Source organism: Amblyomma maculatum, chromosome 4 (assembly GCF_055883805.1).
Source record: "Amblyomma maculatum isolate TAMU_Amacu chromosome 4, ASM5588380v1, whole genome shotgun sequence".
NCBI lineage: Eukaryota > Metazoa > Arthropoda > Arachnida > Ixodida > Ixodidae > Amblyomma > Amblyomma maculatum.
In genome coordinates this window covers 116,124,096-116,135,876 of record NC_139347.1, presented here as the reverse complement: position 1 = coordinate 116,135,876, position 11,781 = coordinate 116,124,096, and the positions used below count along the sequence as shown (strand labels likewise).

Here is an 11,781-nt window from a genome sequence, read left to right as displayed (position 1 = left end):
TCAAAACAGATTTGGTCACAAACCGAATAGCTGTGGTACGGAGCAAAATACTAATAATGCATGGAACAAACGAATCGAATACGAATCGGATATTTTTACGGATAGTCCTGCAGGTGGCGAATATTCGTACGAAACGATTAACCGAAACAATGATATGATATACGATGGCGTTAAATTAAAAGGTATCTGAAAGGTTGATAGCATTTTGGATTCTGTTCTTCCTGTGCTAGTTGGTTCTTCATCGTGCAGGAGATAAGTAAGTTATATTGCTTTTTGACGTGTATGGTAGCTGATAGGTGGTGTGACGATATCCCTATATATTATGTGTGTTTTCAATAAAACAATCAGTTGCCAGTAGCGCGTTGTCTCGTCTCCTTCCTTGTGTTCGTCTGCTTCGCACTTGCTTTTCTCCCGTACGTACATTTTGGATTTTATTAGAATAAGTTTCGAGATGCACAGTTTGATTCCTTCAGAGAATCGGATAGGAGGATATTCTTTTTGCTGTTTGAAAACAAATTGAATATTCGCATACCTTTAGTCAGCAACGCAGAACTTTGCGCTGATTTGGTTGACGGAGAGCAGAAATACAGCGCTGAAATGAAAGGATGCGGTGACTGACACGTGCCGAATCAGCGTGCTTAAGTGTGGGCCTATGCTCGCCATGCCGCCAATGAGTTCTAACCCGAAACTTTTGTCCTTTATTCACCAAGTTTCCCGCTTCATTGCGGACACGTAACTTGAAAGATGTTTGTCTGAGGGTGTGCGTATCCGGTGTCTTAATTCTAGTCTCGTGCTCGTTTTTCACGGTGCCTGTTTTCTGCGCTGTACTCCGCGCTAACGTACCATATCCCGCTCAGTCTTCTAAACCGGAACTGTGGATACGAGACTGGTGACACTGCGTCTTCCATTGTCTGTATGCGTTGAGCACTATTTATTTCTCTCGCCGCAATGGTAAAAAAAAAAATAAGACTTAGCGCACTGTCATATAAACACGTTTACGCTCTGTTTCGAGTCGTGTTATTTCCTTTATGATGCATAGCATAAGAAACTGAGTTGATTTAAAAGACGCGGCAATTGGAGATATAATATTAGAAGTGCATTACCTTTTCGTCGGTTCTGCGAGATTGTGTGCCTTTTCCGAACATGTGCACTAACTAACTAACTAACTAACTAACTAACTAACTAACTAACTAACTAACTAACTAACTAACTAACTAACTAACTAACTAACTAACTAACTAACTAACTAACTAACTAACTAACTAACTAACTAACTAACTAACTAACTAACTAACTAACTAACTAACTAACTAACTAACTAACTAACTAACTAACTAACTAACTAACTAACTAACTAACTAACTAACTAACTAACTAACTAACTAACTAACTAACTAACTAACTAACTAACTAACTAACTAACTAACTAACTAACTAACTAACTAACTAAAATAGATATGTAAATAAATAAAAAGGGTTCGTGGCTGCAAGTTTTATTGGGCATTTTAAACGGGTTTATTTGCAATTAAAGTAGCCTCTATGATACGCGGTGTGAGGTGGGGGAGTATAGGCGAGGTGTACACTTGAAGGGCGTAGAAAATGATCGCATTCTTTGTGTTAATCACCTTGCGATGGCAGTATTGTTAATGTTGCTGTTGTTGTTGCTGTTGAAGGAATCCTGCCGCTGACTTCTTCTGTGACTCAGAAGTTAATGAGCCTAGTGAAAAGGAGGTTTTCTCTGCCGCCTGCTTTGTTTGCTGCAGCAGCTGAGATGCTTTCTGCTGTGAAACAGCGGCAGAGTTTAACACGGCAGCGGCGGCAGACTGCTTTGATTGCTGAGCAGAAGCGCTCTTGCCAGTAAGCTGTCCGCTCAGTGAGCCGATGAGAGAATCTTGGCTGGCTTGAGCCGAAGATCGCTGCTGGGACAACTGCGCGTTAGCAAGGATCGATTGTGACGGTGACTTCATCTGTCCCATTATCGACTCACCATTTTTCAATAACGATGCGGACTGGCTCTGCTGGCCGGCTACTGCCTGGCTTGCCTGCTGAATGTTGCTGGTGCGGGAGATAGAGGCACTTTGACCGATTTGGCCGACGAGCGTTTGCTGGCCCGTCGATGCTCTGGCGACGTTGCTCCGCTGTCCGCCGCTGCCACGCTGCTGCACCTGGACAGTTCCTAGCGAAGAATCGCTGCCGCTGGTGCCTCGGAAAGCTGCCGTCCTCTGCTGCTGGCCTACGCTCTGCCCGTTACGCTGTTGTTGCTGCACCATGACGTTCCTTCCGTGCTGCTGAAACTGACTGCTGAATGATTGCCTTGAGGCGCCGCGCTTACTGCTCCACCGGTGCTGACCGCTAAACGTCTTCTGTGCGAAGCCTATCTGTTGTCCCGGGTGATGCTGGAAGCTTACGGCTCTCATGATTCCTGCCGCCTTGAAAGAGGAGAAGTGCGCTTGGTGCGCCACATGCTTCAGGCTAGACTGGTGCGTTTGTTTCATGGCAGCGGACATGCTGCTAAACTGGGAAGCACGGTGCTTGAACGCGCCCCTGGCGCCGCCTTTCACGAAGCTTTTCTGATTCCAGTATTGCTGTGCTTTGCCTCCCAGGCCCGAAGCACCACCTGCGACGATACGCCTAGACTTCTGGTTTGTTTCTTGCTCCAACAGACTGCTTGCGCTGCCGCCTTTGAAACCCTTGGTTCCGGCGAACTGCTGCTTGCCCTTCAAGCTGTCGAAAGATTGACCTTTGGCAAAGTAGCTTCCTTGGACTCCTTTGAGACTGGTGCCACCTTTCTGAAAGCGGCCAAGCTGCTGGCTACCGTAGTTGCTCCCTTTCGCAAATCCTTTGGTTCCCAACAGACTTACCGAGCCAGAACTGCCTTTGGTTAAACCTCCGTTCCATAGTTCTTGACCTGCTTTAGTGCCCTTGAGCCCAACGTTTTGCTGAGTGCCAAGTGCAACGCCTTTCCATTGGTTTTCCATTACTCCACCGATTCTGCTGCTTCCTTTGGTGCCTTTTAGACCAGTAGACTGCTGAATTTGTTGGGCACTCTGGCGGAGGCCACCTTTGACCAAACCTTGTGCCTCCTGGCTGCTTGCTGACACTTGAGCGCCTTTAAAACCGGAGGTCAGCGCCTGCTTCGCCATAAAGCCCTTCCCTTCAATGCTGCTCCCCAGAGACTGAGATCCAAGCCCACCTTTGGTGCCGAGAGATGTAAAAGCGCCTTTCGTCATGTCCGCTCCACCTTTGGCGCCGCCCAAAAACCCCTTGAGCGAAAGCGAGCCCTTGGTACCACTGTTACTTGCGGATACACCACCAAGCTCCCCACTGTAGAGAAGGGAGCTTCCTTTTCCGCTGCCGCTTTTCACGGAACCCTTGAGTCCGCCTCCTTTGACGAACTGGGCGCCTGCGTACAACCCAAACCAGAGCGAGCAGTGACCACTAAATCCAGAGCGGTGGAATGGAATGCAAAAAATGGTAGTAAACAAATAGCGACTGTGCGATGTGCATTTATCTCTGGGAATAAATAATACTTTATTGGGGGAGTGAGGCAAAAGAAAGAAGAGCTAAATAGGATAGAGAGATGTTTACAGCATTTGATTATACTATACGCACGAAGGGAAATGTTACATTATTAATCACACTGCAACGGAGTATGGGTCACTGCACGAAGACGCACACACGTAAACTTGCAAGCATTGAGCACTGTTCGTTTGTGTTCTGTGCTCACCCTCTAATTGTAAAGTAGCCGCTGTTTACGTCCATTTGGTTCTAATTCGCTCGGACGCCCGATCTTTTCGAAAAACGCAAGGACGCAGCCCTCGCCTGTTAGGGACTCGCTGGACGTACTCAAATAGTAGTGGATGAATTTTTTTCTTCGCCGTTTTTTAAGCTGAAATAGTAGAATGAGCAGAATTTGGCACGTGGTGAAATAATGCAGTCAGTGTTCAATCTGAAAAAAAAAAAAATTAACACTAGTAGTGTTCCTGCGGTTCAAGCTGCAAATACTTATAGTCGAACTTACAACGTTTATGTGTGTAGTGGTCAACGCCCGTGTGCCTGCCAAATAGCAATGATCTTCTCGGAACTGAAATTAGGTGTTCAGTACAGTGTAGATATGATAAGGTCTCCGATTGCTTTGCGTCCTATTTGTCGTGGAGACCAAGTTGGGGAGTTTGTCATTGTGCATTGGAATTACAAAAAGAAAAAAATGTATAATGCTGCAGTTTTTTGTGGTTTCCCGAGCTTAGGAGCACGAAATAATTTATAGATTTACCGCGAAAGGATAACTGGTTTGCATCTATGGGGTAAAAAAAGCCGCAGTTACGGAAATCGCACTACCTTTTTCCCTAAATATGAAAGGGAACTGACTAAGAGTAGACTGGGGAAGGGGGGGGGGGCGGACCTCAGTTCGCAAGCCGAGCAAACGTTTGGACAAGTGGATTTGTCTTCGTTTGGGCAGCGCGGTCATCACTGGCAGCTGCTTAGGCTTTTGCTTCTGAAGAAGAAAAGCTGGGGAGGGGGAGGGAGGAGGCGAGGAAAGTAGGTCAAGGGATAAAAACATGTTTTTTCGGCGTGTATCTTTCAGCTTGGAACCGGTGATCCTGTGGGCTGACAAAGGAAATAAAAAATGGCAGCAGCAAGAAAAACTACAATGCGGGGTGGATGATCAGTCAGCACCTAAAGTAGGTTCGATGCTGACACATCTTTCTTGAAAGGGGACATACATTCCGAAGGGTCCTGATAAGGGAACAGGTATAGAACTGATATAGTTATCAAGCCTGTAGGCAAAGATCATCATCATCATCATCATCATCATCATCATCATCATCATCAGCCTGACTATACCCACTGCAGGGCGAAGGCCTCTCCCATATTTCTCCAATTAACCAGGTTCTGTGCTAGCTGAATACACTTGACCCCTGCGAACTTCTTAACCTCATCCGCCCACCTAACTTTCTGCCGCCCCCTGCTACGCTTTCCTTCCCTTGGAATCCAGTTTGTTACCCTCAGCGACCATCGGTTATCATCTCTTCGCACTACATGTCCTGCCCATGTCCATTTCTTCTTCTTAATTTCTACTACAATGTCGGTAACTTGAGTTATTTCTCTGACCCACTCTGCACGCTTTCTATCTCTTAATGGTACCCCTACCATTTTTTGTTCCATAGCCCTCTGGGTTGTCCTCAACTTAAATAGAACTCTCTTGGTTATTCTCCACGTTTCAGCCCCATAGTTGAATACAGGCAAGATGCAACTGTTGTATACTTTCCTCTTGAGTGATACCGGTAAGCTGCTAGTCATAATCTGCGAGTGCTTGCCAAATGCGCTCCATCCCAATCTTATTCTTCTTGTTATTTCGTTTTCATGGTCCGGATACGCTATTACTACCTGTCCTAAGTAGACATATTCGTCTACTACTTCTAGTGCTTCCCTACCTAACGGAAACTGCTGTTCCTTCCCGAGGCTGTTGAACGTTACCTTAGTCTTCTGCATATTGATTTTCAAGTCTACCTTTCTACTTTTCCTGTCTAGGTCATCAATCATTATTTGCATCAAATAGCAGGCAAAGATGCCGGCATAGTTATTCCCGCAGTTGAAAATTACAAGAGAGGCGTATAGACAGCATAACAACTTTTGCCACTTTGAAAAATAAATACCGATTCGACAGAGCAGTTCAGTGAAGTGTCATCCAGAATAAAATAGGAGATCTACTTGACAGAGAGCTAATTACCGAGGTTGATTGCAAATTTCTTAAGCCATCAAATAAACAAGCAGGTCGATTTTACCTACTACCCAAGATACACAAGGTCTTCGCTGAAGCATTGTTTAGTGGGAAGGTTAATTGTTTCTAACGAAAATGCGCCCACAGAAAACCTGTCAATATTCCTAAATCAGTCCAGCAGAGGTCCCGACCCAGCTTCCTTCGTTAGTGCAAGACACACCTCACTCTGTCCGAATAATTGAGCTTAATAATAACACGACCAACCTTTGGGTCACGACACTCTACACTAATATTCCTATCGATGCAGGTATCGATAACCTCTTTCAGGTATTCATCAGCAACCCCCATCCGCATGCCTCTGAAGTTTATCTACCGCTCCTTAAGCTAGTCCTGGCTCTAAATTATATCGATTTTGATTTATTCTATTATCTGCAGATATTCGGAACCAACATGGGCACTCCATTTGCGTCGACTTACGCAAACATATTCGTGGGAGTTCTAGAATATAAAATACGTACTAAATTCATTTCATAAAAAAAAACCCACTCATATACCTCCGCTATATGGACGATATCGCCATGATATGGCAACATGGATCAGAATAACTCCAGTCGTTCGTCTCGCATCCTAATAATCATGGCAGGAGCATTAAAGTTGCTTGCCAGTCTTCGTGATTGAAAGTCGAGTTTCTCGACACCGCGGTGTCGGCGGGAAATGAAAAAAACTTAAACTTCCTTGTACAGAAAGCCAACGGATAAGCAACCATACCTATAGTTTACCAGTCATCATCCAAGTCATTTCAAGCAAGATATATTTGTAGGACTGGTGATACGGCTTAGAAGAATATGTAGCGATGATAATGACTACCTAAACGAACTGTATTCATTGAAAGCAACACTAATTCAAAGAAACCATCCCTGTCACTCACTTAATATGGCCCTCGCAAAAGCAATCACTTTAAAGCGCAACGATGTTCTCACGAAACAACGAAAACCAAACACTGAACGCCAGGCTTCTTTTGTAACGAAATACTCTAATGCCCTTCCAAATATAAACAATAATTTGCGGAAATACCACTCCTTGCTAACGTGTAATGAACGCCTCAAGAAAATATTCCCGGAGGCACTAAGGGTAACATACAAACGTTACACAAACCTCAGGGATATTCTAGTAGATTCTAAACACGACAACAAGCATCCAACACAACCACATCCTTGCAACCGACCTAGTTGTAAGACGTGCAGTCATATACAAAAGGCACCATGGTTAAAAGTACTGCAAGCGATTTCACTATTTACATAAAATCAAGCTTTAATTGCGCAGCTTCAAACGTCGTTGTGTCTTCTAGAATTCTTCTTTTGTCATAAACAGCACATCAGAAAGACAGGGTGATCAATGAACGTAATGCTTAGTGGTTATCGGGCAGACACAGGTAAAAACCTCCCGAATGCAGTTTCACAGCATTTCATTCAGGAAGACCATAAATTCGAATAAATTAAATTTTATATTCTCCAGTCCGGCTTTAAATCTGCAAGGTACAGAAAATATATAGGGGCATATTTAATCCATAACTTTAGAAAATTTGAACCAACAGGAATAAATGTCTCGAAAGGAACGTTAGAATCCCTTAACTATTTTCTTTCTCGCCATAGCTATTCGGGAAAACAAATGGGAAATAAATGAAGATGTGTTTTTTTCCACTCTGTAACCCCCCTGCTGTAGCGCCCTTGGGCTAAGCGGGGTAATCATTGAATAAAGAAAGAATAAAGAATAAAATGGTACAGTTTATTGACAACACGTGTACACACTATCTCCCGTCCAAAAGAACATAAGCTGCATGCGTTTTTTTCAAACATGTTTCCACCTTATCGCTTCCTACTTTGGTTGACCATTGAACCCATTTTTTTTCGGGATGAGACAGGTGTGGTTCACTTGACCTGTTATTATTCTGCTCCTTTGTCCTTCTCCCCTCCGTGCAGTAAGCTTGTCAGAACTGTTCCCCTGCAGATGTATTCTTTACCGGAACCATTTGTAATATATGTAGCCTTTCAAGGAAGGTGTATAAGCATCGAACGTGCTTGGGCTGACCCATCATCCACCCCGCATTGTAGTGTTTGCTGCTGCTACCGCTCCTTATTTTCGCTTTCAGGGCACAGTATTACCGGTTCCAGGCTGAAAGGTATATTCCCCAGAAACATCTTTTCACTGCTTGACGTACTTTCTTCTCCCTCCCCTTTCCCAGTTTTTATTCTTCGGAAGCAAAAGCGCATTTAAACCGCTGCCAGCGATGATCGCTTTGCCCAGACGAAGACAAGTCCACTTGTCGAAACGTTGGCTCGACTTGCGAACTGAAGCTCCCCCTCTACCCTCGTTCAGTGTCTCTTTGATATTGTATAGTCATTTTCTTTCTCTCGGTCTACCCCTTTTCCCATAAAGGATAAAACTTATATTCGCAGTAGAAGCTTGATGTTTGAACAGAAAGCATTCTTTTTATGGTAGCTAGTAGACTTCACACCCATTTTCTTCAGTAAAACAAGCAGCATTTTAGAGACAGAAAAGCAACAAAAAACCACGCCACTTCCATACAGCTGTTACACTGTAAGATAATTTGCCCCCAATGTGCTGGGCGGTACGCATTAATGGGAGGCTTTTTTTCTCGTTTCATAAAAAAAAATATAATAAAAGGTTTTCGTAAAATAGCAAAGGAGACTGCTACTCAACACATGACCGAGAGTGTTTATAGAACTTGGTTGGCGTGGTTAGATCACCGAAAGATGGACCAGCTAGCTTGGAGTGCTATCCATGCTCTCTTATACGACTGTAAACAGCACAGCGGGTTCTCTGAGAGGAGGCTACCGTGCAAGAAGGGAAGACTGCGCCAGTTTGTCCTGCAGGGCAGAGGGACATTTCACGGGGGCTGAGCAAATGTACGGGGGAAAACGTGGGATTCTTGACCACGCACTCTTTCGTTTCTCACCCGGTTCTTGCGGTGATCTACGCTGTGCACCGACTGCGCTTGCTGCTAGTGCGACCGCAAATTGTCAACTATCATAGAGATTTCGAAAATTACCTACGAAGGGACTAATTGGGTGCTCGAATTTTCTTTCACCCTCACTCGTGTCCCTAGCCGAATAAACTGAGTGAAGCTCTTTTATTGATTCGCGCTTTGACATTTACAAGGTCCCGCCTTGACACGTAATGTGTTGCGCATCGCAATAAAAGAAAGTTTGTTCGAGGTTTTGCTCTTTATTTGGTCGCTCTAATTCACCATCGCGACATGTCCACAGAAGCCGTGCTGCTATGCTCGGATTGTGTACCGGATTACTGCGCTCCTGTATCTTTGTTGTGGGTTTAACCTACCAAATAGACAAGTAAATGACTTGGAGAATGATGACTACTTAACCTGCTAGAAAATCTAGGAAGTCAGTCGAAAAGCATCAGTCACAATTAGTCTCCATCGTGAAAAAGGTATTGGTAAAAAAAAAAAAAAGAGACAAGAGATTAGCGTCTGTCCGTGTTTTGTAATGCTTCAGTTCTTAACGAAGCTCCAAGGCTAGCACACCTTTACGAATAAAAATCACCCAGGCAGATGGCACTAGCTATAGTAACTCACTTAAAAATAAAAAAAGTTTGATCTGTTTTATTTTACTTGCAAACAAACAAAAAAAGACGACCTTTGCTCAACAGCTTAATTATATACAGGAACCACATACGTCATTACTCCAATCCATCTGCACGTTAAGTGAAAAGGGTGCCCCTCAAACAAATTACAAGGTAGAAAAGCGCAGCGACATACTCACTGGCGTATATTTGGTGCTCCCAGCCTACACTGACCACCAACACCGCGAGTAGAGCCAACATACGCATTGACGTCTCCATTCTGTCGGAGCGTCCGGAAATCGCCGCGTGCCTGCTGTTGCGGGTTTCCGTGTTTTCTGCGGACTGGCGTTCAAGCAGGCGTCCTCCGTGTTCTGTCTTGCTCCTTCGAAGGGTCTCAGTGGACGTCCAGGCGGCGACTCATCGAATCGGGAAGCGCACGCAGCGGCTTCTCCTGCCAAGCTCAATCAGCGTCCAGTGGTCCACGCACCGGCTGTCCGGTCGGCGCCTTGTTTTTGAGGAGACGGCTCGATTTACGACTCGGTACGGTACCTAAGCAGCTTGGCCGAAGTGGTTGGCGAGGGAAGGGGGAAAGCGCAGACAAAGCTGACAAGGCAAGCCTGCGCTGGAACCTGAGGTTCGAAGCACGCGGGAGAGGGGGGGGGGGGGGGGGGGGGGGGGGGTGAGAGCGATGGCCTCCGAGAAAGGCGGCGCCGGGGCAGCACTTAGTTCCATGCAGCATTCCACAACTATGCATTAGCCGCGCTTTACAAGTTTAAGCGCGCAAAAGCGACACAGCGGGCCGGGGTCGCCTCGACAAGATGACCCCATGCGTTAGATTATTGGCGCAGTTGAGGCCGCTTGCTGTACCTGGCGGTGCGTTTGTTTCACAGGAAATATTCGGATATCGCGTTTTTCTTGCGACATTATACACTGTGCCCCGTTATCACGTTGCAGTACTTGTATGGGCGGCACTTGTATGTGCACGTTGTCCACTGCTAACTAGACTTGTTCCCTTCCTTACACTTCACTCTGTCTTCATGTGCTGTTTCCTTTTTACTTTTGCCCTCCCCAGCGAAGCAAAACAATTGATCCCTGCCCAATAAGACAAATGGGCACTCTCGAGTCACGTGCTCAGTTCCGCGACTGCTGCTCATAAGTCGCAAGGCGCCGCGTGAACGACACTAGTAAGGCAGGCAGTGAGCAGTGGTCCGCCTCTGATTGAAATACAACGAGCTCCGCTCGGACCGCACGAGGCTCTCCGGCCGCGGATCACGAGTGCGTGGGGAGCGAGCCTGTCAATCCATAATGATCTCATGTGCCGCTGCCGCCTCCGAGCAACGTCGTCGATAGCGAGCGTGAGCTGCCGCACGTCCTTTGACCGACTGCAGTTCCTCGCCGCTGTAAGCCACCGCAGCTGAGGGGCGCGTTTGTTTGCATTCAAGCTGATCGCGAACCTGACCGCGGCCGCCATAAGCTGTCTTTAGGGGCGCGCCCAGACACCATCTTCGCATTCAGACAACAGCACTCGCTCGCAGCCACCGGTCTCCACCGGCTGTGCATCTTGATTCCCAACTGCTTACACGACGGGGAGATTTGCATGCGACTCTCAGTGTGGGCATTCGCTGCTTCGCTTTCCGGGAACCGGGGCACTTTGGCGCCACGACGCGGCTGTACCGGAGCTCGACGAATGCTGCTTATAGCCACTTCGCATATGGCCCAGGCAGCTTTGAGAGCTACCGAATCAACTCTGAGAAGTCAGAGTGGCCGCGTTGACACCAACGTGTTGTCGGCGTGCCGAGTCGGACGATTTATGGCCAGCGCTCCGCACATTCCGGGCTCCAAAGCTCGGTCGCGGTCGCATGCCCACACTTAGCAAGTCAGATGCTCTCTCCTGCGGGTGCCGGTCGGCAGGCCGTCGAAAAATTTGCATCCAAAAATGGTGGACTCATGCTCACTGCTTTCTGTCATGGAGCAAAAACTTATTCGTTGCCGTCTATCATCATCATCACCACCATCATCGTCATCGCCATCATCATCATAACCATCGTAATCATCATAAACATCATCATCCTGACTATGCCCACTGCAGGGAAGTGGAAGGCCTCTTCCATATTTCTCCAATTAACCCTGTTCTGTGTTAGCTGCATCCACTTGGCCCATGCTAACTTCTTAACCACATCTTCGCACCTAACTTTCTGCCGCCCCGTGCTACGCTTTCCTTCCCTTGGAATCCAGTTTGTTATCCTAAGCGATCATCGGTTTTCCTCTCTTCGCACTACATGTCCTGCCCATGTCCATTTCGTCTTCTTGATTTCCACTAGAATGTCAGTAACTTGAGTTATTTCGCTGACCCACTCTGCACACTTCCTATCTTTTAATGTTACCTCTACCATTTTTCGTTCCATAGCCCTCTGTACTCAACTTAAGTAGAACCCTCTTGGTTAGCCTCCACATTTCAG

General features: G+C 46.3%; 1 protein-coding gene across 1 annotated transcript; it reads right to left on the bottom strand.

Moving 5' to 3' along the window:
* Window positions 1-1,588: 1,588 nt before the first annotated feature.
* On the bottom strand, window positions 1,589-9,589 carry LOC146192203 (uncharacterized). Its single transcript, XM_084600428.1, has 2 exons — window positions 9,523-9,589; window positions 1,589-3,403 (listed from the first exon to the last, which is right to left on the bottom strand). The coding sequence occupies exons 1-2, from the start codon at window positions 9,587-9,589 to the stop codon at window positions 1,644-1,646; spliced, it is 1,827 nt and encodes a 608-aa protein (XP_084456554.1). The 3' UTR covers window positions 1,589-1,643.
* Between the last annotated feature and the right edge of the window lie 2,192 nt (window positions 9,590-11,781).